Source organism: Hordeum vulgare, chromosome 7H, assembly GCF_904849725.1.
Source record: "Hordeum vulgare subsp. vulgare chromosome 7H, MorexV3_pseudomolecules_assembly, whole genome shotgun sequence".
In the NCBI taxonomy this organism is placed as follows: Eukaryota; Viridiplantae; Streptophyta; class Magnoliopsida; order Poales; family Poaceae; genus Hordeum; species Hordeum vulgare.
The window spans coordinates 613,252,761-613,280,707 of record NC_058524.1 but is presented as its reverse complement, the minus strand read 5'-3'; the positions used below and the strand labels follow the sequence as shown (position 1 = coordinate 613,280,707).

At 44.5% G+C, this 27,947-nt stretch overlaps 1 protein-coding gene across 1 annotated transcript in view; it reads right to left on the bottom strand.

The window, feature by feature from the left end:
- The window catches only part of LOC123409523 (histone H4-like), a 94,608-nt gene extending 81,886 nt beyond the window's left edge, over positions 1 to 12,722 (bottom strand). Inside the window, exon 1 of the mRNA XM_045102394.1 lies at positions 12,460 to 12,722. Coding sequence (XP_044958329.1) covers positions 12,460 to 12,722 — 263 coding nt within the window. The remainder of the gene's footprint in view (positions 1 to 12,459) is intronic.
- Between the last annotated feature and the right edge of the window lie 15,225 nt (positions 12,723 to 27,947).

Sequence of the window (27,947 nt, the reverse complement as noted above, 5' to 3'; positions counted from 1 at the left end):
ATAGTCGCCAGGTGAAGAGTCGGACTTTCCAGGAAGGCGATTTTGTGCTTCGATTGATACAAGATCGGGCAGGCATGCACAAGCTTTCGCCCCCTTGGGAGGGACCTTTCGTTGTCAGCAAGAACCTCCGTAATGGTTCTTACTATTTGATGGATCTTCGGCCTGATCGACCGACTACGGGGGCTGAGTCAACTCGCCCTTGGAATATTGCCCATTTGCGGCCTTACTACACTTGAGTTCTTAAAACTCCATGCTTTGTAAGTTTTTCAGTTTCATTATGGAATAATATAATGTTTCCCTGACTTGGGGGCTTCTTCTTTAAAGAAAAAGAGAGAGCAATTTCATGATATCCTGTTGCGACCTTATGAGCCGACAGAACATGCATTAAGGGTGGGTGCACGAGCTTTCTGACTCGCCTCCCCCTGTCGCGACCGTATGAGCCGACGAAACCTGCATTAAGGGTGGGTGCACGAGCTTTCGGACTCGCCTCCCCCTATCGCGACCGTATGAGCCGACGAAACCTGCATTAAGGGTGGGTGCACGAGCTTTCTGACTCGCCTCCCCCTGTCGCGGCCGTATGAGCCGACGAAACCTGCATTAAGGGTGGGTGCACGAGCTTTCTGACTCGCCTCCCCCTGTCGCGACCGTATGAGCCGACGAAACCTGCATTAAGGGTGGGTGCACGAGCTTTCTGACTCGCCTCCCCCTGTCGCGACCGTATGAGCCGACGAAACCTGCATTAAGGGTGGGTGCACGAGCTTTCTGACTCGCCTCCCCCTGTCGCGATCGTATGAGCCGACGAAACCTGCATTAAGGGTGGGTGCGCGAGCTTTCTGACTCGCCTCCTCCTGTCGCGACCGTATGAGCCGACGAAACCTGCATTAAGGGTGGGTGCACGAGTTTCCCGACTCGCCCCCTCCTGTCGCGACCATATGAGCCGACAAAATTACTCGTGGTATGATTTGACCTTGGAGATTTTTTATCCTCACTGCTTATTCGTTGAAACTGTTTGTAGTTCTTTTATTTTCACAGATAATGTGCTCAAGGTTGTCATCCTTGGCGGATTGAGCATTTCAGGCGATTCTGATAAAGATTAACAAAATATTTTAAACCGCCTCAAAGGCGGTATAAGGGTTTTTTGCAGAAGATGTCATCAAAAGATAGTACTGACTATTACATGGCTCTTGGGCCAAATTCAAGGAAAATCTATTCCGCTAAGTCCTGGCGTGAGCTCTGACCAGCTTCGATTTGTAAATCGCCCAAAACCCAATTGCATCTGGACAAAGAGGCGAAATCGTCTTCATCGGTCAAGATTGATGCCAGGTCTGTTTCCCAGTCAAAAGGATTCTTGGGTCGCCGAGGGATAAGGTTGGTCACCACGAAGGTTGGCGGGCTGATTTTCTTATTCTTGTCATCGTAAGCCGCCTGATATTTTGTCAAGTCAAGGCTGGCGGCGAGTTGAGTCGCGGCCAGTCGAGAATCTTTGACAACCTTCTGGTAGTCTTCTTCCACGAACTCCGAGCCGTCATCTTTAAGCTGAGGGAAGCCGGCAGCTACTTCTTCCAAATTAATTTCTGAAGCATACGCCAGGCAGCGACTCAGAGCCGTCAGGACACCCTTCCGGGCGGCTGATCGGGTTAACTCGCCGATCTGGGGAGGCAGTGTGGATAGATATCCAAGCACCTTCTTGATGGAAGTTATGGGCTCCTTTGCGCCTATCACAGCTTTGACGGTCAGCACACTGCCTGTGTACAGTTGTTCCGTCAGTGTATAGATCGCCTTCAGCATCAACACGCTGTCGTCTTGCAGATTGGCGACTCTCGAGCCTGTGATTAAATAACCGGTAAGGTAAAAACATTAAGGAATTTGCCCAAGGAAGAGGATAAGATTGGAGAGTTAGGTAAAGCTTACCAAAGATGGCTTGTGTCATGTTGGAAATATGGCGCTTTAAGCCGGATAGCTCCTGCTGCACAGTTGCCAGCTTTGCTTCTGCTTTTTCGGCTCTCGTCGAAACCGCGCTGTGGTCAGCCTGAGTTCTTTCTAACTCGGCTTTAAGCTTTTCCAGTTCAACCAGAGCCAACTTATATTTTTCTTCCGACTGAGTTCGGGCATCTTGTTGGTCAGCCAAGTTTTTCCTTAAGTCGCCCAGGGCCAGTTCGGTCTGGGCAAGGCTTTCCTGTTCAAAATTTAAAACAAAGACAAGTCTCAGAATTATTGCAAGGCAATACCCCTGACACTTGGGGGCTAATGTATAATTCCTCAAGGGAAATTATACAGGAATTGAGACCCGGCTCATCATTTTACTGATGACCCGGCCCTTGGGGGTTACTGGTCGCGAAGCTTTTAAAAGATCCGGCTCATCATTTTACTGATGACCCGGCCCTTGGGGGTTACTGGTTGCGAAGCTTTTAAAGATCCGGCTCATCATTTTACTGATGACCCGGCCCTTGGGGGTTAATGGGAATAATATAGAGTATAAATTTTACCTCATGCTTATTATTTAACATCTTTAGCAGATTCTTTTCCATCTCGTAACTCGCTTCCAGGCGACTTGCGAAGCCAGAACAGAGTTCTTTAAACTCCAGACCTGCATAGTCAGAAAGTTTCGCCTTGGAAGGCCCAGACTCGGGAATTGATGGAGAAGGGGATGCTATATGTTTGGAGAGGATTGTCTCTGCCGGCTTGGAGAAACCAAAACCAGTAATGACCACAGCATCTGGGTCATCAGTTGTCGCCATTACGACCGGTGATCTAGGGACATCCGTTGATCCTTTGGGCGACTCAGGAGGGTTTGCTTGAATTGTCGGCTCGTTTTGACTCGGATCTTCTTGAGTCGGAGTAGCTTTCCTTGGAGGTTCAGAAGTGGCGTCAGGGATTGATCCACTGGTCTTCCTCTTTTTGGCCTGCGCCCTAATGAAAGAGATAGGCGTGTCAAAAAATTAAAAAGAGTGTTATTCTGCAGGATCAGGACAAGGAACTTACCCCGGGACTCGGATCATTGGTGGAAGGGTCGACATCACTGAGTCGCCAGAAGTGGGGGGAGAATCCTGCAGAATTCGTACATCGATAATACTGGTGGGTTATAACTGTGATCCAAAGCAGCGCGAACAATGGTTGCTCAAATAAGAAAAGGAGGTACCTCGCTTGGTTTCCTTTTGTTCCTTGTTGGCAAGCCAGGTGTCAGATCGCCAGAATGACTTCGCGTTTTCCGTTTCGAGGCGTGCTGCGTTTTCTTCAGTAAGAAATTTGGGTCCAAATGGGCATTTGGATGTGAGAGAGGTACCTTCCCACATATTCGCCGGGCCGGCTTAGGTGGAGAAGGAGATGAATCGGAGGAGACGGAAATTACCTCGACAGAATCTTCCTGGCTTTCGTTATCTTCATTCTATTATAAGAGGAGCGAGAGATAAATAAAAGTTAAAAGGTGATAAGTGGCGAGTGAAAATAAGGACGGATTGGTACCTCTGAGAGTGCGTCGCCAGCTTGAGATTCGTCGACTTCAGATGGCTCGGCCGCAGCCGATTTACCTTTGCCTTTGTTTTTCTTGGAAGGCGGCTTAGCACTCTTCATGGCTTGTTTCTTAGGTCTCCTAGACCAGAACTTGTCGCCTTTCTGGAAAGGAATATGGCATGAAGTCATGATGACAGTAAAACAGATGAAATAAAAGTTGAGGGCGAGTTAGCTTTGGTTACCTTGGGTGCCGGGTTAATCTTGCAGAAGGGCTTAAGGCCGATTTGGCCGCATTTCACTGCAGGTTCGCCGGTCAGCTTCCTGATGATGGTGACGATGTCTTTTTCCGTTAATGCTGTGTGGAAGTAGCATTGGGGATGATCCAAAGTACCGTCAAAATCGCACATTAGGCCGTCTCGGCGGCTCAAAGGAAGGATCCGCCATTCTACCCAGCAGCGAATCAAGTCAACCCCGGTGAGACCGTTGTTCGTCAAGGATCTCAGTTCGGACAGAATTGGGACGAATTCCGACTCTTCTTCCTCGGTGAGCTTGTCAGGGAGCTTGAAGTTGACCGGAAGGCGGCTTGGCCTGTAGCCCTGAAGTTTGTTCTCGCCGGCAGGGGATGTTTCTTTGCAGTAAAACCAAGATTCACCCCAGCCTTTGGGATGGCTAGGCATAATGAGTGAAGGGAACGGACTGTCCCTGCGACGCTGGACGTTGACCCCGCCGAGTTCCAAACTGGGGCCATTGTGGAATTTCGTCTGGCGATTCAAGTGGAAAAAGTACCAAAACAGAGGGACGGAAGGCTCAATCCGCAAATAAGCTTCGCAAAGGACTTGGAATTGACTTAGGTTGCTTATGGAATTGGGTCCCAAATCCTGGAGTCGGACGTTCATAAAATTCAGGGCGTCTCTAAGGAATTTAGATCCGGGCGGCTTAAAACCCCGTTCTAAGTGTTCCACAGAAACTACTATCTCCCCTTCCTTGGGGTTGGGGAGGTCTTCTCCTAACCCGGTGCACCATCCAACGACGTCTTGAGGATCCAAGCAGCCCGCTTTTACGTAATTCGCCAAAACAGCATCATCGACTTTGGTAGGAAGCCAATCGCTCTTGAAAACGGCACCCATGCTACAAATAGGCAAGAAAGTGGTATTACATGTCTCGAACATTTACTATGTGAGTCAGGACTAGCTCCTGCTTAACCCGCCGGACTGAGAGGCCGGGTTGGGTTGATGTGGCGACCTATCGGAGCGGGGCTATTCTCAGAAGCGACGCTACTGTGGGTGCTAAAATTTATTCTTTCCGAAACGCTAAGGGAAGGACGAATTTTCCAAACAGCTTTTCACAAATAGTGAAAGAGGAATGGATCTATTCAACAGATATAAAAGCTTACGGACGTGGCTAAAACATGAACGATGTGTGATCAGGATGGTGCCTCATGTTTGAAAAGACTAGTCTATTTAGAAATTTCGCAAGGGCACAGATGGATAGCATTGTTCGAAGCACTGGGTGCCCTAATGGCGCTCGGACTAATCCGTTCGACAGTTAAGATGGTGACGAGCATAGAGCTTCGGAACTATGGCAATGGCGGCAGCAAGAACAAAAAAAAATCTACCCTTAAAAGAAGGGGAAGCAGTGGCCTAACCTGAAGATCTTGGTCGAAGAGGATCGGAGATGATGGAGGCTGTTGGAGAACGAGCGGAGCCTGGCGACGGCGACGACGTGCGGGCGGCGCTGGAGCTCCTCGAACGGCGCCGGAGCTCTTCAAACGGCAGCGGCTTGCGGGCGGCGCCGGAGCTCCTCGAACGGCGGCGGTTTGCGAACGGCGCCGGGGCTCCTCGAACGGCAACGGCTTGCGGGCGGCGCCGGAGCTCCTTGAACGGCAACGGCTTGCGGGCAGCACTGGAGTTCTTCGGACGGGGGTGGAGTTCGCGGCCGGCGGCGAAGCCTTCGGGATGCGGAGCGTTTTCTTCTCGCTGAGATGATGGTGCAGGGATTGACGGGACTGGTAGGTGGCCGGTGTCAGCCCTGTCCCTTCGGCCTATTTATCAGGACGGGCGCGGGGATCGAGGCGTTATGAGCGGGAACCGTCGAGGAAGGAAAGATTCGCCATGATGACGTCCGAAAATTTCGGGATAATGACGCATTGAAAGATCCGTTGGGATTGTGTTGGAGTTCCCGAAAATCGAGGGCTAAGGAAAGTACTGATGGGAAATACGTTGGCGGCTCAGAGACTTTTTCCGGTACCTGTCGGCGAGTTAAGATTTCTGGTGTGCGGAGGAACACAGAGGAGTGAATCACCTTCAACTAGAATGGAAGCATTGGCATGAAGATTCAAGTCAATTTGGGGCCTAATGTTGGGGATATTGCCTGTTAAGTGACCCGCCGAATATGGGCCGGGTTACTGTTAAGGCGATTCATCCTTTAGGGCTAGTTGGGCCTCAGCCTGGGCGGTTCAAAGTCGCAGGATGGTTATGATTTATGGAAGGACTCTGATTTTTGCAAGACGGCAACTTAGAGACCGCGGTGGTCACGATTTGTAAAAAGGAAGGGACTCTTGTAAACCCTAAGGCTTCGACCTATATATAAAGGCGAGTCTGGAGGGGGAGAGGTAGGTTAGAAATCATCGAGTGCTAGGTTTAGGCGAGTTACGCCTTCCTTGTAATCGAATCCACATCAATACACACAAAGCAGGACGTAGGCTATTACCTCTTCTCGAGGGGCCTAACCTGGGTAAATCGCCGTGTCTCTCCCGCTTAACCCCTTTGAGTCGCCACCAAGGTGCGATGGCTTCAGTACTAAGTCCTTTCACGAGGACATCTGCCGTGACAAAACCACGACAATAACCAACCAAGATTGCTCTCTGAAATACCCCCCACACACACACACAAATTTGTACAAAATCAATGATTCAACATAATATCCGTCGATCCTTTTTGTCCCTTTAGATCGAAATGAAATAATACTAGAAGTTAAGACAACAATATAGGTTAATTGATCTTCCATGTAGGCTTTCACCAATGACGAAGCTAAAAGAACAGAGGATATAGATGTATTCTATACAAAAACGTCTCCACACACTCCTTTATTTCAATCCTTGAGACTTCATTTCAACACCTACTCGCCGACCCTCTCCCTCTCCCTCTACCCCAATCTGGTCGGCCGCCGGACGCCCGGCCATCTCTGTCTCTCCCTTTCCGCCCCTCCGGCCTCCGGCCTTTGCCTGACCGCCTCCCGGCAACCCCCGCCCGGCCGCCCCTGCTGTCGCTGGCCACCCCCTGTTGACCGCCTCTACGGCTCCACCAGACCACCACCAGGCACCAGTCCACCTCCATCACCGCTCCAGTACGGCGCTGCTTCAAATTGAGTGAACTGTCTTGCCCACTTGGTGTAGCATCTTCATGGCATCAATGGCTTCTGCTCGTAACCCGCGGATCTCGGATCGTTGTCGTCCGCAGTCGCACCACCAAGTCGCTCGTTGCCCTCACCGATCTTGGACCACGCCCGATGTATTTCCTGGATTTGGGGACAGGCGGCAATCTATAGGGATGTTGGGATCGAGCGGATGTGCCGGGAGTGCCTCCGCGTGCCTGCCCATGCAAATGATTTGCATGGTAGCGATTGGCCCAATATCTGCGCCAAGTAGGAAGTTCACATATGGAAGTTGGAAGATTTTAGAATCTGAAAAGGGAAAAAATACCTCACTCGGTCGATTCCATGGTGGAGCAGTGCGGCTGCATCTGCTTGACCAAAAAGATTCCATCGTGTAGGGTATGTACCATGAATCCATGGTTGTGCATCACGACCTCTCCATGTTCCTTTTTCCTCATGTCTAAAATGGTCAGCTAATAACAGGAACAAACAACAATGCTTAATACTATGTTGCTGTACTATGTCTCAAATGACTGACAAGATTCCATCGTGCAGCCATCAATGAAACACATCACAACATATGTAGCGGAGGTCACCAGGATCTCCTCTCAGACATCTTTGACCCATGGCTATTGGAGGTCCGAGCAGTGTTATTTTCAACTATATTTGGAATATGATGATCTGATTCAAAAGTTTTTTCTATTGGGAACTGGGAACTAAATATGATATTACGATGCCACAAGTGAAAAATCCAACACATTTACATTTCATAGATTTCTATAGAAAGTAAATACTTGTGCATGCAGCAGTTTGCTAATTTATAGAAATTGATAAAGTTGTGAATTAACCTCCGCATAAGTTTGATGTAATGTTTCGACATGAGCACCACTAAGTTCAAACTGGCAACCATGCTCTGAATTTTTTTGCTTCCCCTGCATCCATGAAAATAGTTGTCACGAAATTCAGTACCACTTTTAGGAATGACATGTATATCATTTTTTTTTCCAGGCATAGTACCTGCTTGATTTGGCTACGAACAGGTCTAAACACCATTACTTGGATGCATATCATCTGCCTTTACAGTGTTCATTCGAATTCCACCATCTAACAAGTGTCGGTTCGAAATATGGTGTCAGGGTTTTTCTGACAACATCCAACCGTCAGCAGTCTGTCTATTCTGTTAGAAGAACACCTGCTGCCATGCTGCGTAAATGCTACATAATTCACTGTTTATTTTTCTTACCATGGCAATACGGCCTCCCAAGAACTGTTTTATCAGCTGATATGCCAGTTACACAGCAAAGTAAATAATATAACAGCCATAATTGCTACCCTCCCATTGCACACCATCACCTGACACTCTTGAATTAAGTCTCTTAACATGTGAAGTTGGTCCTTCAGAGTTTCATACCATACTGATCAAAAGAATACTACCGTAAGTGATAAGACCCTAGGTCTTATTCGTTTCCAAATTAATAAGGAGGCATGTCCAATTTACAGGAGCTAGCATACCTAGCTTTAGCCCTCACAAACTTCATTATGTTAATGAACATCATGCTCTGCCTGGAAAAGATACGAAATAAGACTGCCAAGCAAGTACGAACATATAACAAGACACTTGATTCAGGTGGTAAAATACTCAAGAAGCAGTAGCAGTAAAGTAAAGTTACCTGCGGTCGTATTGGGAATTTGGGACCGAGATACTTGGATATCTAGGTGCCGCGGTTGTGCATGTTAGCGAAGTCTTTGCCGGCAACAAGCTTGCCCACTCCTCGGAGCGTCTTCTTCCTCAAATCAACAGAAATCACCACTTCCATCTCGTCAGTGGAGCAAGACTTGCACGGAGCAGGTGCACTACATCATCATCCATGCTCATGGCAGGGAAACCCGTGGCGAGGACTGGCAGCGACGTCACCTGAGTGGGCTCATTGTCACTGATACTTCCTGACGTCCGAGGCAGCAGCTTGTGGTGCATTGGTTGGACGATGGTTTCATCGGCATCGATGGTGCAGCCGGGGCTCCAGTCCTCCCATGACAGAATTGGGATCGACATACTCCATGTGGTGGACCTCCAGCCATCAAAGTTGGGTTGAGGGCGTGGCTTCTGGTGGAAGCATTCCTCCTCGGCGGTCACCGCCTCCGGCCTTCTCTGCAGGTCAGTTTCCATCTCGATATACTTATGTAGTGTTTGCTTGGGCTGATGGTGATGTCTCGGACCGGGGAGGAGCAGCGCTTGTGGTAGGCGTAAGATGCGCAATTGCCCCTGGCCGCCAGCGGCAGGCACGTCATGGAGCGCAGGATTTTCGTCGAACACGTTGTGGACGAGGATGCCGCGCCAGAGGTCGACCCATCCGACCATTCCACGGGGGCCTCCAAGCTTGATCGTCTTGGTGACCTGTCGCCGCCACCGGGCACACCCTGTCCCTCCGCGGCTCCACCACCTGCACCGTTCTGGACTGCCACCCCTCGGCGGCCTCGAAGGAGTGATACAGGCAGAGAGTGAACACCATCGTCTCCTTTGAGCGTGTCGTCGTCCCTGAGCGGCATCCTTCGGGAGCAGAGTATTACCGGGATGTCATTATCAATAGTCTTAGGAATGCCGGCAACGGCAACTTTGAGATCACACTTTCTAACCTCCTGCATTAAGATTCATGTAAACGTACACTTACAAACTTGTTTCAGCACAAAAAAAAAGGTACGGTTGATTTAATATCAGCAAAAAAATGTAAGAATATACAGTTGATCTTAATACCAATATGTCATTTGATTCACATTATAAGATATAAAGGATATTATAAGCGACAAAATGTTGAGAGTAAGAGCTCTAATTCAATCAGCTTAAAGAGAGCTTTCTTCTGGTTTATAGTGGAGCTTACTTCAAAAATCACTCCTTCACCCCTTTGACTACTGTCACCACCAATAACATACACCTGGAGGAAAAACAAGAGAGTGAAACCAACACACAAGCTTACAATGTTTAGGTTTGAAATAACTTGTACTCCCTCCGTCCCAAAATAAGTGTCGCTGCTTTAGTACTAAATTTGCACTAACTTAGTACAAAATTTGCGACATTTATTTTGGGACGGAGGGAGTATAATGCATGGGAAAAACAAAGTGATCCTAAAAGACAAAGAAGCATTTTAAAAACGATGTTGCAGCATAGCACAACCCTCTAAAGGCATCATATCCTTGCTCAACACCATCCTCCTTCCAGCATTCATCCCTTAAATTCTCAAGGAAGCATTTTAAGAACGATGTTGCAGCACAGCAAACATCATCATCTATGTAAGCATAGGCTGTTTCTAGAAGGAGGTTTGGTTTCAAGCTTAGAAGAGATTTGGCACCCAGTCGACTTGTCAAAGAAGCTAAAGAGATATATCTCCCTAATTTGCATCGTGGACCTAGGCAAAGTAAATCATTTGCAATATCGCACAGAACCAATTTGACGCTTTGGTCTTCTGATGGAAGAGACGATTCAATATCCAATAGGAGATCAAAGATGAGGTGCACTTGTTTTACAGTCTGACTCAAAGGATCTTCCAGGTTGGTCCATATGATTTTTAATACACGGTTGACAACATCCCTAGAGAAAGGCTTATAGTCACCAAAGAAATCAGTGAAATCAGCCAAAACAGATGTCTTAAGCTGCTGCAGACATATTTGAGTAACTGTCAAAGCATGGAAATTGAAGTGCCTGTCAATGGGGTTCTCACGGTGCATGCAAAGCTTAGGTTAAATCCCATCATACAATACAGTCCATAAAGATCCATTTGAATGAAGCTGGCGCACATTGAGTGCTTTCCTTGGAATAGCCGTCAAAATTCCTCTAAGCAAACATAGTCTACTCAAAACCGAGAGATCTCTGATTTCTTCACTTAGATGAAAATCAGAAAGTGCATCATGTACAGCTAGATCCTTTATATCTTCATGGTCAGGAAAGATACCAAAGAGCCCTTGAGAAATAAACCAGGAAATCTTCACGGGACTTATGAAAACCTGAATTGCAGCACAGAAGCTGACTCCAGAGGCCACCAGACAATCCCTCGAAAAGGCAGATGACTTTAGAACAGTCAGTATCGTCCTAACTGCACTCTCAAAGACAGCTGATGCCTTATCAAGTCCTGTAAACTTAGAAGGGTAACCTGCAGCAAGTAGTACATACAAGACATGGCCTCTTGGCACTGTTCCATCACAACTGGAGATGGCCGGGACCCATCATCTATGTCCCTAATCACTCCATCAAGCCCGGAAAAATAGTATAAATGGTGTTTTTTCTTTAGTTCACCTGATTTATGCCACGGTACTGAATGCTATCAACAATCTTCATGGTGTCGTGTCCTCCTCGTGATGAGCCAAGAATAGTTCCGCCCCTTTTGTGAATGTCATTTACACTCTTGGGGGTCAAGTCAATGGTGTTGCGAGCGTAGAAACCTCTATAACCACCCTACACAGAAATAATCATAATATTAGAAGACAGAACCAATGTAATATTGATCTCAGTTTCTTGTGAGGCCATTGTTATTTTTTTTCCTATGATTCCTAATCCCACACATCAAAAACTTACTGTAACGCAGTTTGTAAGTGAAAAGAATCTGCTATTGATGTACAGCATAATCAACGTAACAAATTTGGTAGAATTTTTTCTGGCACTAAGTCAAAATATTAAATCCTCAAACTGACATAGATATCCATTATCCATACTTGGTTTTGGCGTGATGCATCTTCCTAGATATCAGGTTGATGTGATTGGACAGTTGTAACAGAAACAATGTAAGTGTATAAATTCCAGGAAATAGAAAGAAGCAATATAATCCAGGGGGAATAGCTTCTTGGTACTGAAATTTGTGATGCAATGTAATGAGAAGCGACTTACCTGAATCCCAAGTATCTTGGTGACACCGTACATGTCAGATAAGCCGCATACAATTTCCCTAATTACAGTATTAAGCCCAGGGCAGAGTCCTCCACGGGTGACAATACATGCATGGACCTTGTCAGGTTCAAAATAGACCAGATGAAGACAAAGAGGTTAGAGAACAATCCTTCTCTTTTGTCAGCATAAAAACGGCGTGGTATACCCTTTAGCGAGGTCCAGCACGACGGAAGTGGTTTCCTCTTGGGCCATCCTTGTGAACAACAATCTGCATTGAGACGTACAAGACGCTGAATCAAAATGAAGACTGTCTAAACCAAAGTACTTGACATGTTGTTGACAGAAAGGAAACACGAGTACACGGCGAATTTCTCAAGAATTCACCTTCTGACAGACAGTGTCATCCGGATTAACAAAGTATTGCCTGCAAACAGAATATTTGGTTTTCCAGTCAGCAACAACATACAGAGGAAGACCAGCCAGGAGCAAGTTCACTCTTACTTGACAACAGAGTAGGTCGTGTTATCTTGCAGCGGATTTGGGTAGGTCTGTCAAATCAAACAACGAAATGGTCACCATGATCACAAGGTAAAAGTTTATTACTATTCAGCTCAAAGTCAGAGTTGTGGATTCAACATTTCAGCACAAGACACCGGTAACACGTAACAATGGCCAACACCGGCACCGGACTAACAGAAACAGATGAGAACGCGGCCTAGCCGCCGAATCCGTAGAGGGTGCATCCCTGCTGCTTGAGCGCGTGGACGACGTCCATGGCGGTGACGGTCTTGCGGCGGGCGTGCTCGGTGTAGGTGATGGCGTCACGGATGATGTTCTCGAGGAAGATCTTGAGAACGCCGCGGGTCTCCTCGTAGATGAGCCCGGAGATGCGCTTCAAGCCGCCCCTGTGCGCCAGCCGCCGGATGGCCGGCTTGGTGATGCCCTGGATGTTGTCTCGCAACACCTTACGGTGGCGCTTCGCGTCGCCCTTGCCCAGCCCCTTTCCTCCCTTGCCGCGGCCCGGCATGGCTGAGCTGATGAGGTCGCTGGTGGGGGATTAAGGGCGGGGAAGCGTCGTTCGCGGCAAGGACTGTGGCCACCGTGGCCATGAGGCATACGAGAAGGGCGATGAGAGGCATGGATTGGCCATGCTGAGATAAGGGTCGGTGAGGAGGGGAGCGGCAGGAGCGATGGAGTGGGGGAAGTTGGGGGTTGGGAGTTGGATGCGTCGTGCGGGGGGAGGTGCCAGCGGATTTTCCAATCGCAGAGGAAGAAAGAGATTTTTTAATTAAACCGACTAGTTTTTGAAGGGTTGAATAAAAATCAGTGGTGGAACGTGGGTGGGAGGGTAGCGAGCGTTAGCGTTGGGAGGTCGAACCATTGCCTAGGTTGAACCATCACGACGGCACATCCTGCTTTAATAGTAGAGATATATCTCCTCTGATCCATTCCCCACTCCACTCCACGCCAATGGAGACCAGCCGAAAAATTGACTCCACTGTATCGGAGATCCCCGGCCACCTCTTGGAGGAGATATTCCTCCGGCTGTCCTCCCCTCAAGATCTAGCCCGCACCTCTGTCGTCTGCGTCGCGTTCCGCAGACTCGTCACCACCGGCTCATTCCTCCTCCGCTTCCGCCGCCTCCACGTGCCTCCACTCCTCGGCTTCCTTACCCTCGACGGGTTCCATCCTGCTCTGCCGCCTCACCCCTCCGCGCCCGCCGCCCATGCGCTCGCCCTCGCCGCCGACTTCACCTTCTCCATCCTTCCCTCCCACTGCCAATGGACCATCCAGGACACCCGTGACGACCTCGTCCTGCTTAAACGCAAGCACGGAAAGCACGAGGAGGATCTCACGATCTTACCGGAGCTTGTGGTTTGCGACCCCTTGCACCGGCGGTACGTCCTCCTTCCCCCGGTGCCAGATGACCTAGCATCTTTGGTGGAGATCAAACTCTTTGATTTTTTCGGGCACATCTGCCAGCCCAACCTCATTCCACCCAGCGATGCGGAGACTGACGAGACTGCATTCAGAGTGATCTGGATGGCACGTTGCGGAATTAATCTGGCCGTCTTCGTCTTCTCTTCGAGCACTAGGCTATGGCAAGCCGCAGTGTCCCAGACCTCGAGGGATTTGTTCGTTATCGATGAGCCTTTGTATTTTCTCAAGCTCCATTTCGCTTGTGGCTGCATCTATTGGGTCTCGAAGACGAACAAGAAAGAGATGTTGGTGCTTAACACCAGGACTATGGAGTTCTCCACTGTTGACTTCCCACCTGGAGCTATTGTGGATGCAGGGCAAGTAGCTATTGTGGATGCAGGGCAAAGCAGGCTTGGGATGTTTAGAATTCATGATGAAAATACAGGTGTTGAATCTCTTTTCTGTTATATGGTTAGGGAAAATATAGGTGAGAGTTCTGGCCAGTGGGACATGAAGACAATCTCACTAGGATATGGGTATCGCCATTGTATCAGAGCTGCAAAACACAAGTACTTGATCCTATCAAGGATGGATGCCCAGTGGCCGCCCCACATAGCCTTTTCATCACTGCATATTGAATTTTTCTCATTGGATGTCAAGACCATGCAGCTTTAGAGGATGGTTGCTGAAAACGGATTAAGACATACACTTCACATATATACCAACTTCCCACCGCCGATGTTGTCTTTGCCGACAGTATGAACTTGGTAAGCTTTGTATTTCATCTTAGTTATGTCATTCCCTTCATGGTTATCTTCCAGCATATTCATTACTGGAGTTGCTTGTTCTTGTTTGCATGATTTACTAGTGGCTATTTATATTATGCTTGTGGAGAAGCTAATCAGTAGAGATACATAATTGTGATTCATTGCCTTGTCTTGTCTTGTTTGTTCATATTGTGCTTGTGGAGAATCAAACAAGAGATAAGATCTTTTGTATAGCTTATGCATCAAATATTACATTACGCCTTATGAAATCAACAAAAGAATATTTTGTGGTCAAGGTGTAAAAGTATTGATAGATCCAGTTTACCTTTCCAATGTTTCTCTCACCTCACAAAAGTGCATGCCATTCAAGCATGGCTCTTCTTGTTGCCATTTTTTTAATAGATACAAGGAGGTAGAAAAGTGTTCGTGTTCAATCTATGATTTTATTTCGATGTTGTTTCAAAGTAAATATGCTTAACTGTACGGTTTGTACAGCTGTTTGATCGAATCAGCCTCACAACATCCATTATAGGTGGGACACTTTTCCTTTTCCTTCCTTTTTGATAGTAGTTTGAACATTTCACCTGCCTATTTCGGAGTTTCCCATGCACCTGCATGCCAAATATAAGCATTAATCTCTTTGTCGCGCCCTTGGTTCTCATGTCAAAAAATCGTAACAGCCGACAAAAGTGGGCCTTGCCATGAACTTCCATAATGTCTCGTCTTCTCCCATCTCCACAAGAATTTCGGCGTCCGCCTTATCTCTACGGTATCCATGCCAGCAACCAGAGCCAGCGATAACTCCAATAATGAGTGCCCTTTGTGCACCGCCGCGACAAGTACGTTAACAAGGAGTGCGACGCGGAGCGGAAAAGAATATAAGCAGAAGTAGAATAGCGGTAGTTCGGCAGCTCGAGCCAGAACCGACAACGCCCTCGCTTGTCGCGACGGAGACGGTGCAGGAGAGATGACACCGGGATGAACCAGCGACGGTGCGGCTGACAGTAAGGCGCAGGCAAGGAAAAAACTTAGGGGTGGGTGGCAGGTGATGCCGGCACCTATGATTCTGTTAAGACTACCCCCTCCTCCTCCCACGGGATTTAAAATGATCGTCGCTGCAGTGAGGCGACCAGCAGCAATGCTGGCATGGAGTGCCCCCCTCCTCCCACGGGATTTAAAATGATCGCCGCGGCAGTGACGCGACTAGTAGCAATGCTGGGCATGGAGTGAGAAATGTCAAATTTGACCCTCTTTTCAAAGATCAGCCAAAAATGGCGTAGCTCCCGAACTTATACCGAATCTAACCCTTACGCCAAAATCTCTGGCTTTTAACTTTCCTGTGCTACATACCTTGTCGAGTTTCAGGTTTTATTTATTTTTGGGTTTTAGGGTTTTAGGGTTTAGGTGTTCGGGAGATTAACGTGATGCCTCGTTTGGTGTTCAGGAATTAGTTTTCATATAATTTTAAATAGAAATAATTATGCATATATATATAAGATTAACTTATCTTACAAGCGAGCATATATATATATAATTATATGGAGATCTGAATTATCGGGACTAGAGCCCGTCTATTCGATTACATGGACGAACATCACTAATGGCCCCTAGCTACACTAAATCGTCATTTGTCATCTATAGCTTCCGTCCTCAGAAAGGTCGCAAGCTCCTCTGCAACAGCAATCGCGCGTTGCTCTGGTAGGACCTTCTTCATCATGGCCGTGTATTATATAAGAAGAGGAGATGAATATGAATATCAATCATGATAACAAAGAATGACGGGTAAAAATAGAGGTGTGAATGTTCATTGCTTACGTCGAATCTGTGATCCTTGTGTTCAGAGGTAAACGTGCGAATGGTCTCGCAAACATAGTATCCGCATAGATGCGTCCCCCGTGGCTGCTGGTCGCACTTTACGAGAATAGAATATATATAATCAAAATAATAATCTAGCATCATAAATGTATTGAAAATAGAAGTATATCATACTACTACTTACCTGAGCCGCTCTAAAGGTCAGCTTCTCAGGCTCGATACCGGGAGTCACGCACTTGAACCGCTTCCAAACCCTGCCCGACAAGGATAATGATTTGCTAAGTTTTTCATTAATTGATATATCAGAAAATCATTGAAAGAGACCGATAGAGCGCAAGAATGATTGAAATTACCCTTGGAGCATGTCCTGCAGGCTTTGGAACTGTTCCAAGGGTCTCGATAATGGGTCGAAGGCATCAACTCTTTCCTGATCAATTTGAATGTCCAACAGAATCCAATGGAAGCTGCACATGTATATATATATATATATATATATATATATATATATATATATATATATATATATATATATATATATATATATATATATATATGTGTGTGTGTGTGTGTGTGTGTGTGTGTGTGTGTTAGTAACTTATCAATTACACTTATAAGTGAATGGACACAACAGAGTAAAGACCCTCACCTGAAGTTGTATAGAAACAGTATGTGGTCAAAGAAATATGTATTTTATCTGGGTCAATAAACCCAATATTTAGGATGTTCCTACTTTTACAATCCAGAATCTTCATTCTGCATAATAGAGTACAAGTTATATATAGACAATGGATTGAAATAACTAAACAAGTTATATGTAGACAACGAATTGAAAAACTTACAGACAATAGCAACTCATAAGCGATTTGTCGAGGGCGTAGCCATTGTACATCTGGAAGAGTTCATCAAAGTCGATATGGATTTCTTCGGGGCGGCCGTAGTACTCCCGTGGGACACTCACCACGATCATCGTTCTCCCATTCTTTGATTCACTTAAGTACCATGTATGCAAGTAACGCATATTTTTTGGGAGAACATCAAACTTATCTTTGCTGACCAAAGGCGCTCCCATGACAAACTATGGCTTAGGGGCTACCACAGCCTTGGGTAACCTGTCGTCTTGGGAAGCCAGAATGTCTTCCACCGGGATACCCCATTCAGCCGCCCACTTCTTTGCTAATTCCAAATCTTGCCCCTGCACCAGAGGGGGGGACATTCTCGGTTAACACCCTAAGGGGTGGGATCGACTGTTTGGCCTATTGTCCAAGCTGAGGAACGTCTGATTTTTTTCTTGCTTGTAGTTGAACTTGATTTGCTCCCACTTGCACTTGCACGTGATCTGCTCTTTTTCACTTCCTTCTGCAATGTGCGTGTATAGTCATCAGGCTTAAGGTGTAAGTCATAATGTGATGGAAGGGTCGTGAAGTATTTTGCAAATGCTATTTGCTTCTCGGTGTATTCCGGGCGGGGCTCGGGTTCCTTCTTTTTCATCTGCGCATCAAGATGTTCCTTTGCTATCCTGGCGTTTTCCTCGGGGGTACGATCATAAGGTCTGATAGGAAGATTAGCATGAGGTACCTTTGGGAGGGGCGGCCGTTTGCGCTTTGGGGGGCTCCGTCGCTTAGAAATCGTCGGCGGAGCATTCTTGCTGGCACGCTTCCGCATAGTATCCGGAGCGGCCGGCGGCGGAGACGGACGTCCCAAGTCCGGCGGCGGTGATCGAGATGGACTCGTGTTGTGATGGCCGACGTCATGTGGAGGGCTTGGAGGTAATGGAGGTGTAGGTGACCTGCGACGACTCGGAGGCGGTGTTGTCCTTGGGGCCGAACCTGGAAGCTTGATGTAGTTCTTGTCCCATAGGATGACTCCACCCAGTACTTCTCCGAGTGTCCTCTCATCTTTGGGTCCAGCTATGTCGAGCTCCATATCATGAAACCGCGCCATGATTTCATCCACCCCGACTTTATCAAAGCCAGCTGGAATCTCACGGCCATACCAGCGTGCATCAGGGCCAGAAGGTAAAGCTTGTCCGACGGCCACCTTCATGGATATGTTCTTGAATTTCTGATGGAGTTCACATGATGTTGACTCCTTGATTCCATCCACGGGGTAGCCGGGACCGCCCTCTATCATTCTTCGTGCATTGTCGGGCAGGGCCTCAGATTCAGCCACGCTGCTTTTCCGCTTAGATGGGGCGCCGGTAATATCAAATGCAGGATCTTCCTGGCGCGCTACTCCTCTAAGCTCATCAATCTGCTTCTGTTGCTCGTTAATCCTGGCAAGCAACTGGTTGAACTTGTCATTCTCCTCATCCTGCTGCCGCTTCTTTGCTCTCTCTCGGCTTCTGTAAGTGTCTTGGTCTCTGGAAAACCCAAGCCACCACGGGTAAGAAGGACCGAAGCCTCGCGTTCGTCCTCCATGTTCGTCATTGCCGAGGAACAGTGTGAGCAAATCTTTCTCTCTATCTGTAGTGAACTTTCTTTTTCCCTCCTTAATTTCTTTCACTATCCTTTTCCAATTCTCCCCGGGTATCCTAAGACCGTCACTGCAGATGAGGTCCCCTGTTTCTTCGCCGTACGAACCACCATGCGCAAGGAACCAATTTCTTGCTCTCAATTCCCACTCATCATGGAGTGGTTCAGGTACGATGCCTTTAGCTAGCAGATCTTGCTCTTTCTTATCCCACTTTGTGATGGCAGTCTCATAGCCCCCTGGCCCCAGCTTGTGGTGATATTTCTTCTTGTCGGCATATATCTTGTTCTTTTCTGATAATGCATGGGCATCTTCTGACTCCTTGTACTCTTGAAATGCCTTCCAGTGATTCGCCTGCTTGGCTAGATACCCCTCGAATACTGGCACTTTCTTTGTCTTCAGATAGTTTTTCCATAGCTTCTTCTTCCAGATACGGAACAGTTCGGCCATCTTCTTTAGAGTCCACTGCTTGACTTTGGCCCTCAGTTTGTCTGCGGCGTCTTCATTCTTACATTCTGGCAGGTTGAAATGTGACATGAGATCATTCCAAAGATTATCTTTGTACCTTTCGGTGACATAGTCACTATCGGATGCCCCTTTGCGCTTGTTCCACTCCCGAACGTTGATCGGGACGTGATCCCTAACGAGAACTCCATATTGCTTCTTGAATGTGTCAGCAGCATTCTTAGGAAGCTTGGGTTCGCCCGTAGGCAATATCACCTCAAAGGTGTAATGCGTCCATGCATCCAACTTTCTAGTCGGGCCTCGTTTCGTAGCTTTGCTCGATGTGGAGGCCTAAGAGGGAGAAACATTCGTCAAATGAATGTATATGTATACAATATAGAGCTATCTCCAATATTTTTCACATATTACAAGTGATTGTCGAACTTCATATGTATACCTCGCCGGACTTTATTATTTCTTCACCGGCTTCTCCACCGGCTTCTCCATCAGTGGAGCTATCACCTTCTCCGTCATTGGACCTATCTCCTGCCCCATCGGCTTCATCTTCGTGTCGGTCGACCTCCATTCCATATCCGGAGGGGCTTAGATATGACGACGGAGCTTTAGCTGGTTCAACGTCGGGGACGTCTTTGATTATATCTTCGAGAAGTTCTTCCTCTTCGAGGTTCCTGATATGTGGATCCATAGTTCTGCAAAAAACGGACATTTGATTAACTGATAAACTAACAAACTATATAAGAGGGTTGGAAACTTCGAAGTGTCGTTTTATATAGGAGGACATTTAGTCCCGGGTCTTGGCTAGAACCTAAACTCTAAAATATGTCTAACGGATTCTCTTAACCTTTGTACCAAAAAAGAATTATTCTATCAGGAACTCCGTTCCAAAACAACTTTAGTCCCGGGTCGTACCACCTCCGCGGTGTCCGGAAGCCTCGGCACCCTCACTGGCCCACGCGACCGCCACCAAACAAGGATCGGGTCAACGACGGGCTGGCTCCTCACCAACCTACGCCCCCCGGAAGGTAGCACCTTCCAATACCAGCCGGGCGGAGCCCAGTCCCGGACAGGGCCCCTCTGATCAAGCAGGTGTCCTCCGCCGAGTCGACGACGAGGATGCGGGATAGGCATCGTAAAATGAACTAAAAAATAAACTAGTTCTATTAATTTTCTTGCTAAAAATAAACTATTAACACTTATGCATATACAATAGCAAAATTAAACTATTAACACTTAAGCATATACAATAGCAAAATTAAGCAATAATCTAAGAAACACTATTAACACTTAACATATACACTATACAATAGCAAAATTAAATGACAAAAAACTAATTTTACTTCTTCTATTTCTCCTCTTCTTCTACTACTTCTCCTCTTCTTCTTCTTCTATTTCTCCTCTTCTTCTACTTCTTCTTCTACTTCTACTTCTCCTCTTCTTCTACTACTTCTCCTCTTCTCTTCTTCTACTTCTCCTCTCCTCCTCTTCTAATATTTTCTCTTCTTCTACTTCTCCTCTTCTTCTATTTTTCCTCTTCTTCTCTTCTCCTCCTCTTCTTATTCTCCTTTTTCTTATTTTCTTCTCCTCCTCTTCTTATTTTCCTTTTTCCTAATCTTATTTTCTTATTTTTGTTCATATTTCTTCTTCTTGTAACCCTAACCTAATTCCAAATATTACTAACCCTAATAATCTAGCACAAACCTAATAACAATAGGAATTAAATGACAAAAAAAATATTTTTCTTTTTCTTCTTTTCTTCCCTTTTTCTTCCTTTCTTCTCCTTTTTCTTCTTTTCTTCTCCTTTTTCTTCCTTTCTTCTCCTTTTTCTTCCTTTCTTCCCTTTTTCTTCCTTTCTTCTCCTTTTTCTTCTTTTCTTATCCTTTTTCTTCTTTTCTTCTCATTTTTCTTCTTTTCTTCTCCTTTTTCTTCTTTTCTTCTCCTTTTTCTTCCTTTCTTCTCCTTTTTCTTCCTTTCTTCACCTTTTTCTTCTTTTCTTCTCCTTTTTATTCTTTTCTTCTACTGGCTGGAGTGTTGGGGAGGAGGGGGCGGGGGGCTTACCGGCCGGAGGTGTCGACAGCGCGCGGCGAGGTGGACGGCGGCGCGTGGCGAGGAGGGCGGCGCGCGGCGAGGAGGACGGCGACGGCGAGGAGGACGGCCGCGACGGCGAGGAGGACGGCAGGCGGCGGCGAGGATGACGGCGTCGTCGAGGTCGTCGGTGTGCCGCGCCGGGCAGGAGAACGAGAGGAAGAAGAAGAGAAATGGACGATTTGGGTTGGAATTTTTCTAAGTCCCGCTTATATAGGTGGATCTTTAGTCCCGGTTCGGGGCTCGAACCGGGACTAAAGACCCCCTTTAGCCCCGGGTGGAGCCACGACCCGGGACTAAAGACCCTTTTTCGGGCAGACCAGAAGGCGGGAAGCAGGGGCCTTTAGTCCCGGTGCGGAGCTCCAACCGGGACTAAAGGGGGTCTGTAGTCCCGGTTGGAGCCACGCACCGGGACTAAAGCCCCTCCTCGGCAGGCGGCAGGCGAGGGGCTTTAGTCCCGGGTCGTGGCTCCACCCGGGACTAAAGCCCCTCCTCGCCTGCACGATAAGTTTAGTCCCACCTCGCCCAGCGAGGGAGACTAAAACTTGTTTATAAGCCCCGTCGCAGCTACTCCATCGAGCTCCTCTCTAAAGCAGGCTTACGGGCCTAAACTGACTGTAAATTAAAAAATTGAAACTATATTTGAAATTGTGGAGAAACTTAAACTGAATTCAAAGTGAGCTCACTTTGAATTTAGGTTTAAGTTTCTTTACAAATTCTCATATAGTTTCAATTTTTTTCTATTTTCAATTAGAAACTATGTTTTATTAAAATTCTTTTTGCATATTTGAGAATTTGACAAAACTATGATAATGAAAAGTGTTTGCAATTGAATAAATAATTCAAAACTATTTTCTATTTTCAAAAGTAATTATTTTGACTATCCAAACTAATAACTATTTTGTTATTTTCAATTAAAAACTATGTTTATTAAAATTCTTTTTGCATATTTGAGAATTTGACAAAACTATGATAATGAAAAGTGTTTGAAATTGAATAAATAATACAAAACTATTTTCTATTTTCAAAAGTAATTATTTTGACTATCCAAACTATTAACTATTTTGTTATTTCAATTAAAAACTATGTTTATTAAAATTCTTTTTGCATATTTGAGAATTTGACAAAACTATGATAATGAAAAGTGTTTGAAATTGAATAAATAATGCAAAACTATTTTCTATTTTCAAAAGTAATTATTTTGACTATCCAAACTATTAACTTATTTTTTGAGCTAGTTGACCCTGAAATTGAAAAGCACTACAAATGAACTCTCAAAATGTTGAAAGTTGGCATGCTATCATCATTTCACCCACATAGCATGTGCTAAAAAGTTGAGACGGCTACGACAAAAACTGGATGCACTTCGTGTACAAAACGGACAATTTGTCTCGAAGTATCAGGGTTTCGAATGAGAACTCATCTCTTACAAAGGGATTTCATTTTTTTGAACTTATTTGAACTCCATACTTTTTGTGTGTTCAAAGCACACCATTCAAAGGCACATCACAAAATTTCAACAATTTCTGACTTCATTTGGTATTCTTCGTGCATTTACTTTTTTTTTTGAGTTAGTTGACCCTGAAATTGAAAAGCACTACAAATGAACTCTGAAAATGATGATAGTTGGCATGCTATCATCATTTCACCCACATAGCATGTGTTAAAAAGTTGAGAGGGCTACGACAGAAACTGGATGCACTTATTGTACAAAACGGACAATCTCTCTCGAAGTATTACGGTTTCGAACGAGAACTCATCTCTTACAAAGGGATTTCAATTTTTTGAACTTATTTGAACTCCATACTTTTTGTGTGTTCAAAATGCACCATTCAAAGGCACATCACAAAATTTCAACAATTTGTGACTTCATTTGGTATTCTTCGTGCATTTACTTATTTTTTTAAGCTAGTTGACCCTGAAATTGAAAAGAACTACAAATGAACTCTGAAAATGTTGAAAGTTGGCATGCTATCATCATTTCACCCACATAGCATGTGTTAAAAAGTTGAGAGGGCTACGACACAAACTGGATGCACTTCGCGTATAAAACGGACAATCTCTCTCGAGGTATCAGGGTTTCCAACGAGAACTCATCTCTTACAAAGGGATTTCATTTTTTTGAACTTATTTGAACTCCATACTTTTTGTGTGTTCAAAATGCACCATTCAAAGGCACATCACAAAATTTCAACAATTTCTGACTTCATTTGGTATTCTTCGTGCATTTACTTATTTGTTTTTGAGCTAGTTGACCCTGAAATTGAAAAGCACTACAAATTAACTCTGAAAATGTTGATAGTTGGCATGTTATCATCATTTCACCCACATAGCATGTGTTAAAAAGTTGAGAGGGATACGACAAAAACTGAATGCACTTCGTGTACAAAACGGACAATCTCTCTCGAAGTATGAGGGTTTCGAACGAGAACTCATATCTTACAAAGGGATTTAATTTTTTTGAACTTATTTGAACTCCATAATTTTTGTGTGTTCAAAATGCACCATTCAAAGGCACATCACAAAATTTCAACAATTTCTGACTTCATTTGGTATTCTTCGTGCATTTACTTTTTTTTTGAGCTAGTTGACCCTGAAATTGCAAAGCACTACAAATGAACTCTGAAAAAGTTGAAAGTTGGCATGCTATCATCATTTCACCCACATAGAATGTGTTAAAAAGTTGAAAGGGCTACGACAAAAACGGAATGCACTTCGTGTACAAAACGGACAATCTCTCTCGAACAATCAGGGTTTCGAACGAGAACTCATCTCTTACAAAGGGATTTCATTTTTTTGAACTTATTTGAACTCCGTACTTTTTGTGTGTTCAAAATGCACCATTCAAAGGCACATCACAAAATTTCAACAATTTCTGACTTCATTTGGTATTCTTCGTGCATTTACTTCTTTTTTTGAGCTAGTTGACCCTGAAATTGAAAAGCACTATAAATGAACTCTGAAAGTGTTGAAAGTTGGCATGCTATCATCATTTAACCCACATAGAATGTGTTAAAAAGTTGAGGGGTCTACGACAAAAACTGGATGCACTTCGTGTACAAGACGGACAATCTCTCTCGAAGTATCAGGGTTTCGAACGAGAACTCATCTCTTACGAAGGGATTTCATTTTTTTTTAACTTATTTGAACTCCATACTTTTTGTGTGTTCAAAATGCACCATTCAAAGGCACATCACAAAATTTCAACAATTTCTGACTTCATTTGGTATTCTTCGTGCATTTACCTTTTTTTTTTGAGCTAGTTGTCCCTGAAATTGAAAAGCACTACAAGTGAACTCTGAAAATGTTGAAAGTTGGCATGTTATCATCATTTCACCCACATAGCATGTGTTAAAAAGTTGAGAGGTCTACGACAAAAACTGGATGCACTTCGTGTACAAGACGGACAATCTCTCTCGAAGTATCAGGGTTTCGAACGAGAACTCATCTCTTACAAAGGGATTTCATTTTTTTGAACTTATTTGAACTCCATACTTTTTGTGTGTTCAAAATGCACCATTCAAAGGCACATCACAAAATTTCAACAATTTCTGACTTCATTTGGTATTCTTCGTGCATTATCTTTTTTTTTGAACTAGTTGACCCTGAAATTGAAAAGCACTACAAATGAACTCTGGAAGTGTTGAAAGTTGGCATGCTATCATCATTTCACCCACATAGCATGTGTAAAAAAGTTGAGAGGTCTACGACAAAAACTGGATGCACTTCGTGTACAAGACGGACAATCTCTCTTGAAGTATGAGGGTTTCGAAAGAGAACTCATCTCTTACGAAGGGATTTCATTTTTTTGAACTTATTTGAACTCCATACTTTTTGTGTGTTCAAAATGCACCACTCAAAGGCACATCACAAAATTTCAACAATTTCTGACTTTATTTGGTATTCTTCGTGCATTTACCTATTTGTTTTGAGCTAGTTGTCCCTGAAATTGAAAAGCACTAAAATGAACTCTGAAAATGTTGAAAGTTGGCATGCTATCATCATTTCACCCACATAGCATGTGTTAAAAAGTTGAGAGGGCTACGACAAAAACTGGATGCACTTCGTGTATAAAACAGACAATCTCTCTCGAAGTATGAGGGTTTCGAACGAGAACTCATCTCTTACAAAGGGATTTCCTTTTTTGAACTTATTTGAAATCCATAATTTTTGTGTGTTCAAAATGCACCATTCAAAGCCACATCACAAAATTTCAACAATTTCTGACTTCATTTGGTATTCTTCGTGCATTTACTTTTTTTGAGCTAGTTGACCCTGAAATTGAAAAGCACTACAAATAAACTCTGAAAATGTTGAAAGTTGGCATGCTATCATCATTTCACTCACATAGCATGTGTTAAAAAGTTTAGAGGGCTACGACAAAAACTGGATGCACTTCGTGTACAAAACGGACAATCTCTCTCGAAGTATCAGGGTTTCGAACGAGAACTCATCTCTTACAAAGGGTTTTCATTTTTTTTGAACTTATTTGAACTCCATACTTTTTGTGTGTTCAAAATGCACCATTCAAAGGCACATCACAAAATTTCAACAATTTCTGACTTCATTTGGTATTCTTCGTGCATTTACCTATTTGCTTTGAGCTAGTTGTCCCTGAAATTGAAAAGCACTACAAATGAACTCTGAAAATGTTGAAAGTTGGCATGCTATCATCATTTCACCCACATAGCATGCGTTAAAAAGTTGAGAGGGCTACGACAAAAACTAGATGCACTTCGTGTATAAAACGGACAATCTCTCTCGAAGTATGAGGGTTTCGAACGAGAACTCATCTCTTACAAAGGGATTTTATTTTTTTGAACATATTTGAACTCCATACTTTTTGTGTGTTCAAAATGCACCATTCAAAGCCACATCACAAAATTTCAACAATTTCTGACTTCATTTGGTATTCTTCGTGCATTTACTTTTTTTTGAGCTAGTTGACCCTGAAATTGAAAAGCACTACAAATGAACTCTGAAAATGTTGAAAGTTGGCATGCTATCATCATTTCACTCACATAGCATGTGTTAAAAAGTTGAGAGGGCTACGACAAAAACTGGATGCACTTCGTGTACAAAACGGACAATCTCTCTCGAAGTATGAGGGTTTCGAACGAGAACTCATCTCTTACAAAGGGATTTCATTTTTTTGAACTTATTTGAACTCCATACTTTTTGTGTGTTCAAAATGCACCATTCAACGGCACATCACTAAATTTCAACAATTTATGACCTCATTTGGTATTCTTCGTGCATTTACTTAAAAAAAATTAGCTAGTTGACCCTGAAATTGAAAAGCACTACAAATGAACTCTGAAAGTGTTGAAAGTTGGCATGCTATCATCATTTCACCCACATAGCATGTGTTAAAAAGTTGAGAGGTCTACGACAAAAACTGGATGCACTTCGTGTACAAGACGGACAATCTCTCTCGAAGTATCAGGGTTTCGAACGAGAACTCATCTCTTACAAAGGGATTTCATTTTTTGAACTTATTTGAACTCCATACTTTTTGTGTGTTCAAAATGCACCATTCAAAGGCACATCACAAAATTTCAACAATTTCTGACTTCATTTGGTATTCTTCGTGCATTATCTTTTTTTTTTGAGCTAGTTGACCCTGAAATTGGAAAGCACTACAAATGAACTGTGAAAATGTTGAAAGTTGCCATGCTATCATCATTTCACCCACATAGCATGTGTTAAAAAGTTGAGAGGGCTACGACAAAAACTGGATGCACTTTGTGTACAAAACGGACAATCTCTCTCGAAGTATCACCGTTTCGAACGAGAACTCATCTCTTACAAAGGTTTATTAAAATTCTTTTTGCGTATTTGAGAATTTGACAAAACTATGAAAATGAAAAGTGTTTGAAATTTAGTACATTCCATACATGCATTACATAAAAAGTTTAATACATTATTACATTATTGCACCAATATTCCTATCTATTATTTCTGTTTTCTTCTGGGTCGTAGCCATGGAGAATCTTCATCATTCAGTAGGATGCTTGGGTCAGTTTTCACTTTGAAGGTCGGAATTTCATGAAACTTATTATAATCTTCTGACATGTCTGTCTTGTCATCTACTCCCACGATGTTTCTTTTCCCTGAAAGAACTATGTGGTGTTTTGGCTCATCGGACGATATCTTCTTTTGCTGATTTCTTTTTCTCGATTTTGTAGACATGTCCTTCACATAGAAAACCTGAGCGACATCATTGGCTAGGACAAATGGTTCGTCCATGTACGCAAGATTGTTGAGATCCACTATTTTCATGTCGTACTTTTGGTCTACAACTACCCCGCCTCCTGTTAGCTTCACCCATTTACACCGAAACAAAAGGGATCTTAAAAGTAGGTTCATAGTCAAGTTCCCATATCTCCTCTATGTACCCGTAATATGTTTCCAAACAGTGCCCATTCTCGTCTGTTGCATCAAAGTGGACACCACTATTTTGGTTGGTGCTCTTTTTATCTTGGGCAACCGTGTAAAATGTATTCCCATTTATCTCATACCCATGGAAAGTACATATAGTCGAAGATGGTGGCCTGGCCAAACAGTATAGCTGATCTCCAACGGTGTCGTCATTCATGAGATGTGTCTGCAACCAACTGCCGAAAGTCTTCTCGTGTTCCCCTTTAATCCAAGAGTCAGCCTTCCCCGGGTTTTCGGAGCGTAGAATATTCTTGTGTCTCATGATATACGGAGCCACCACGGTGGAATTGTGT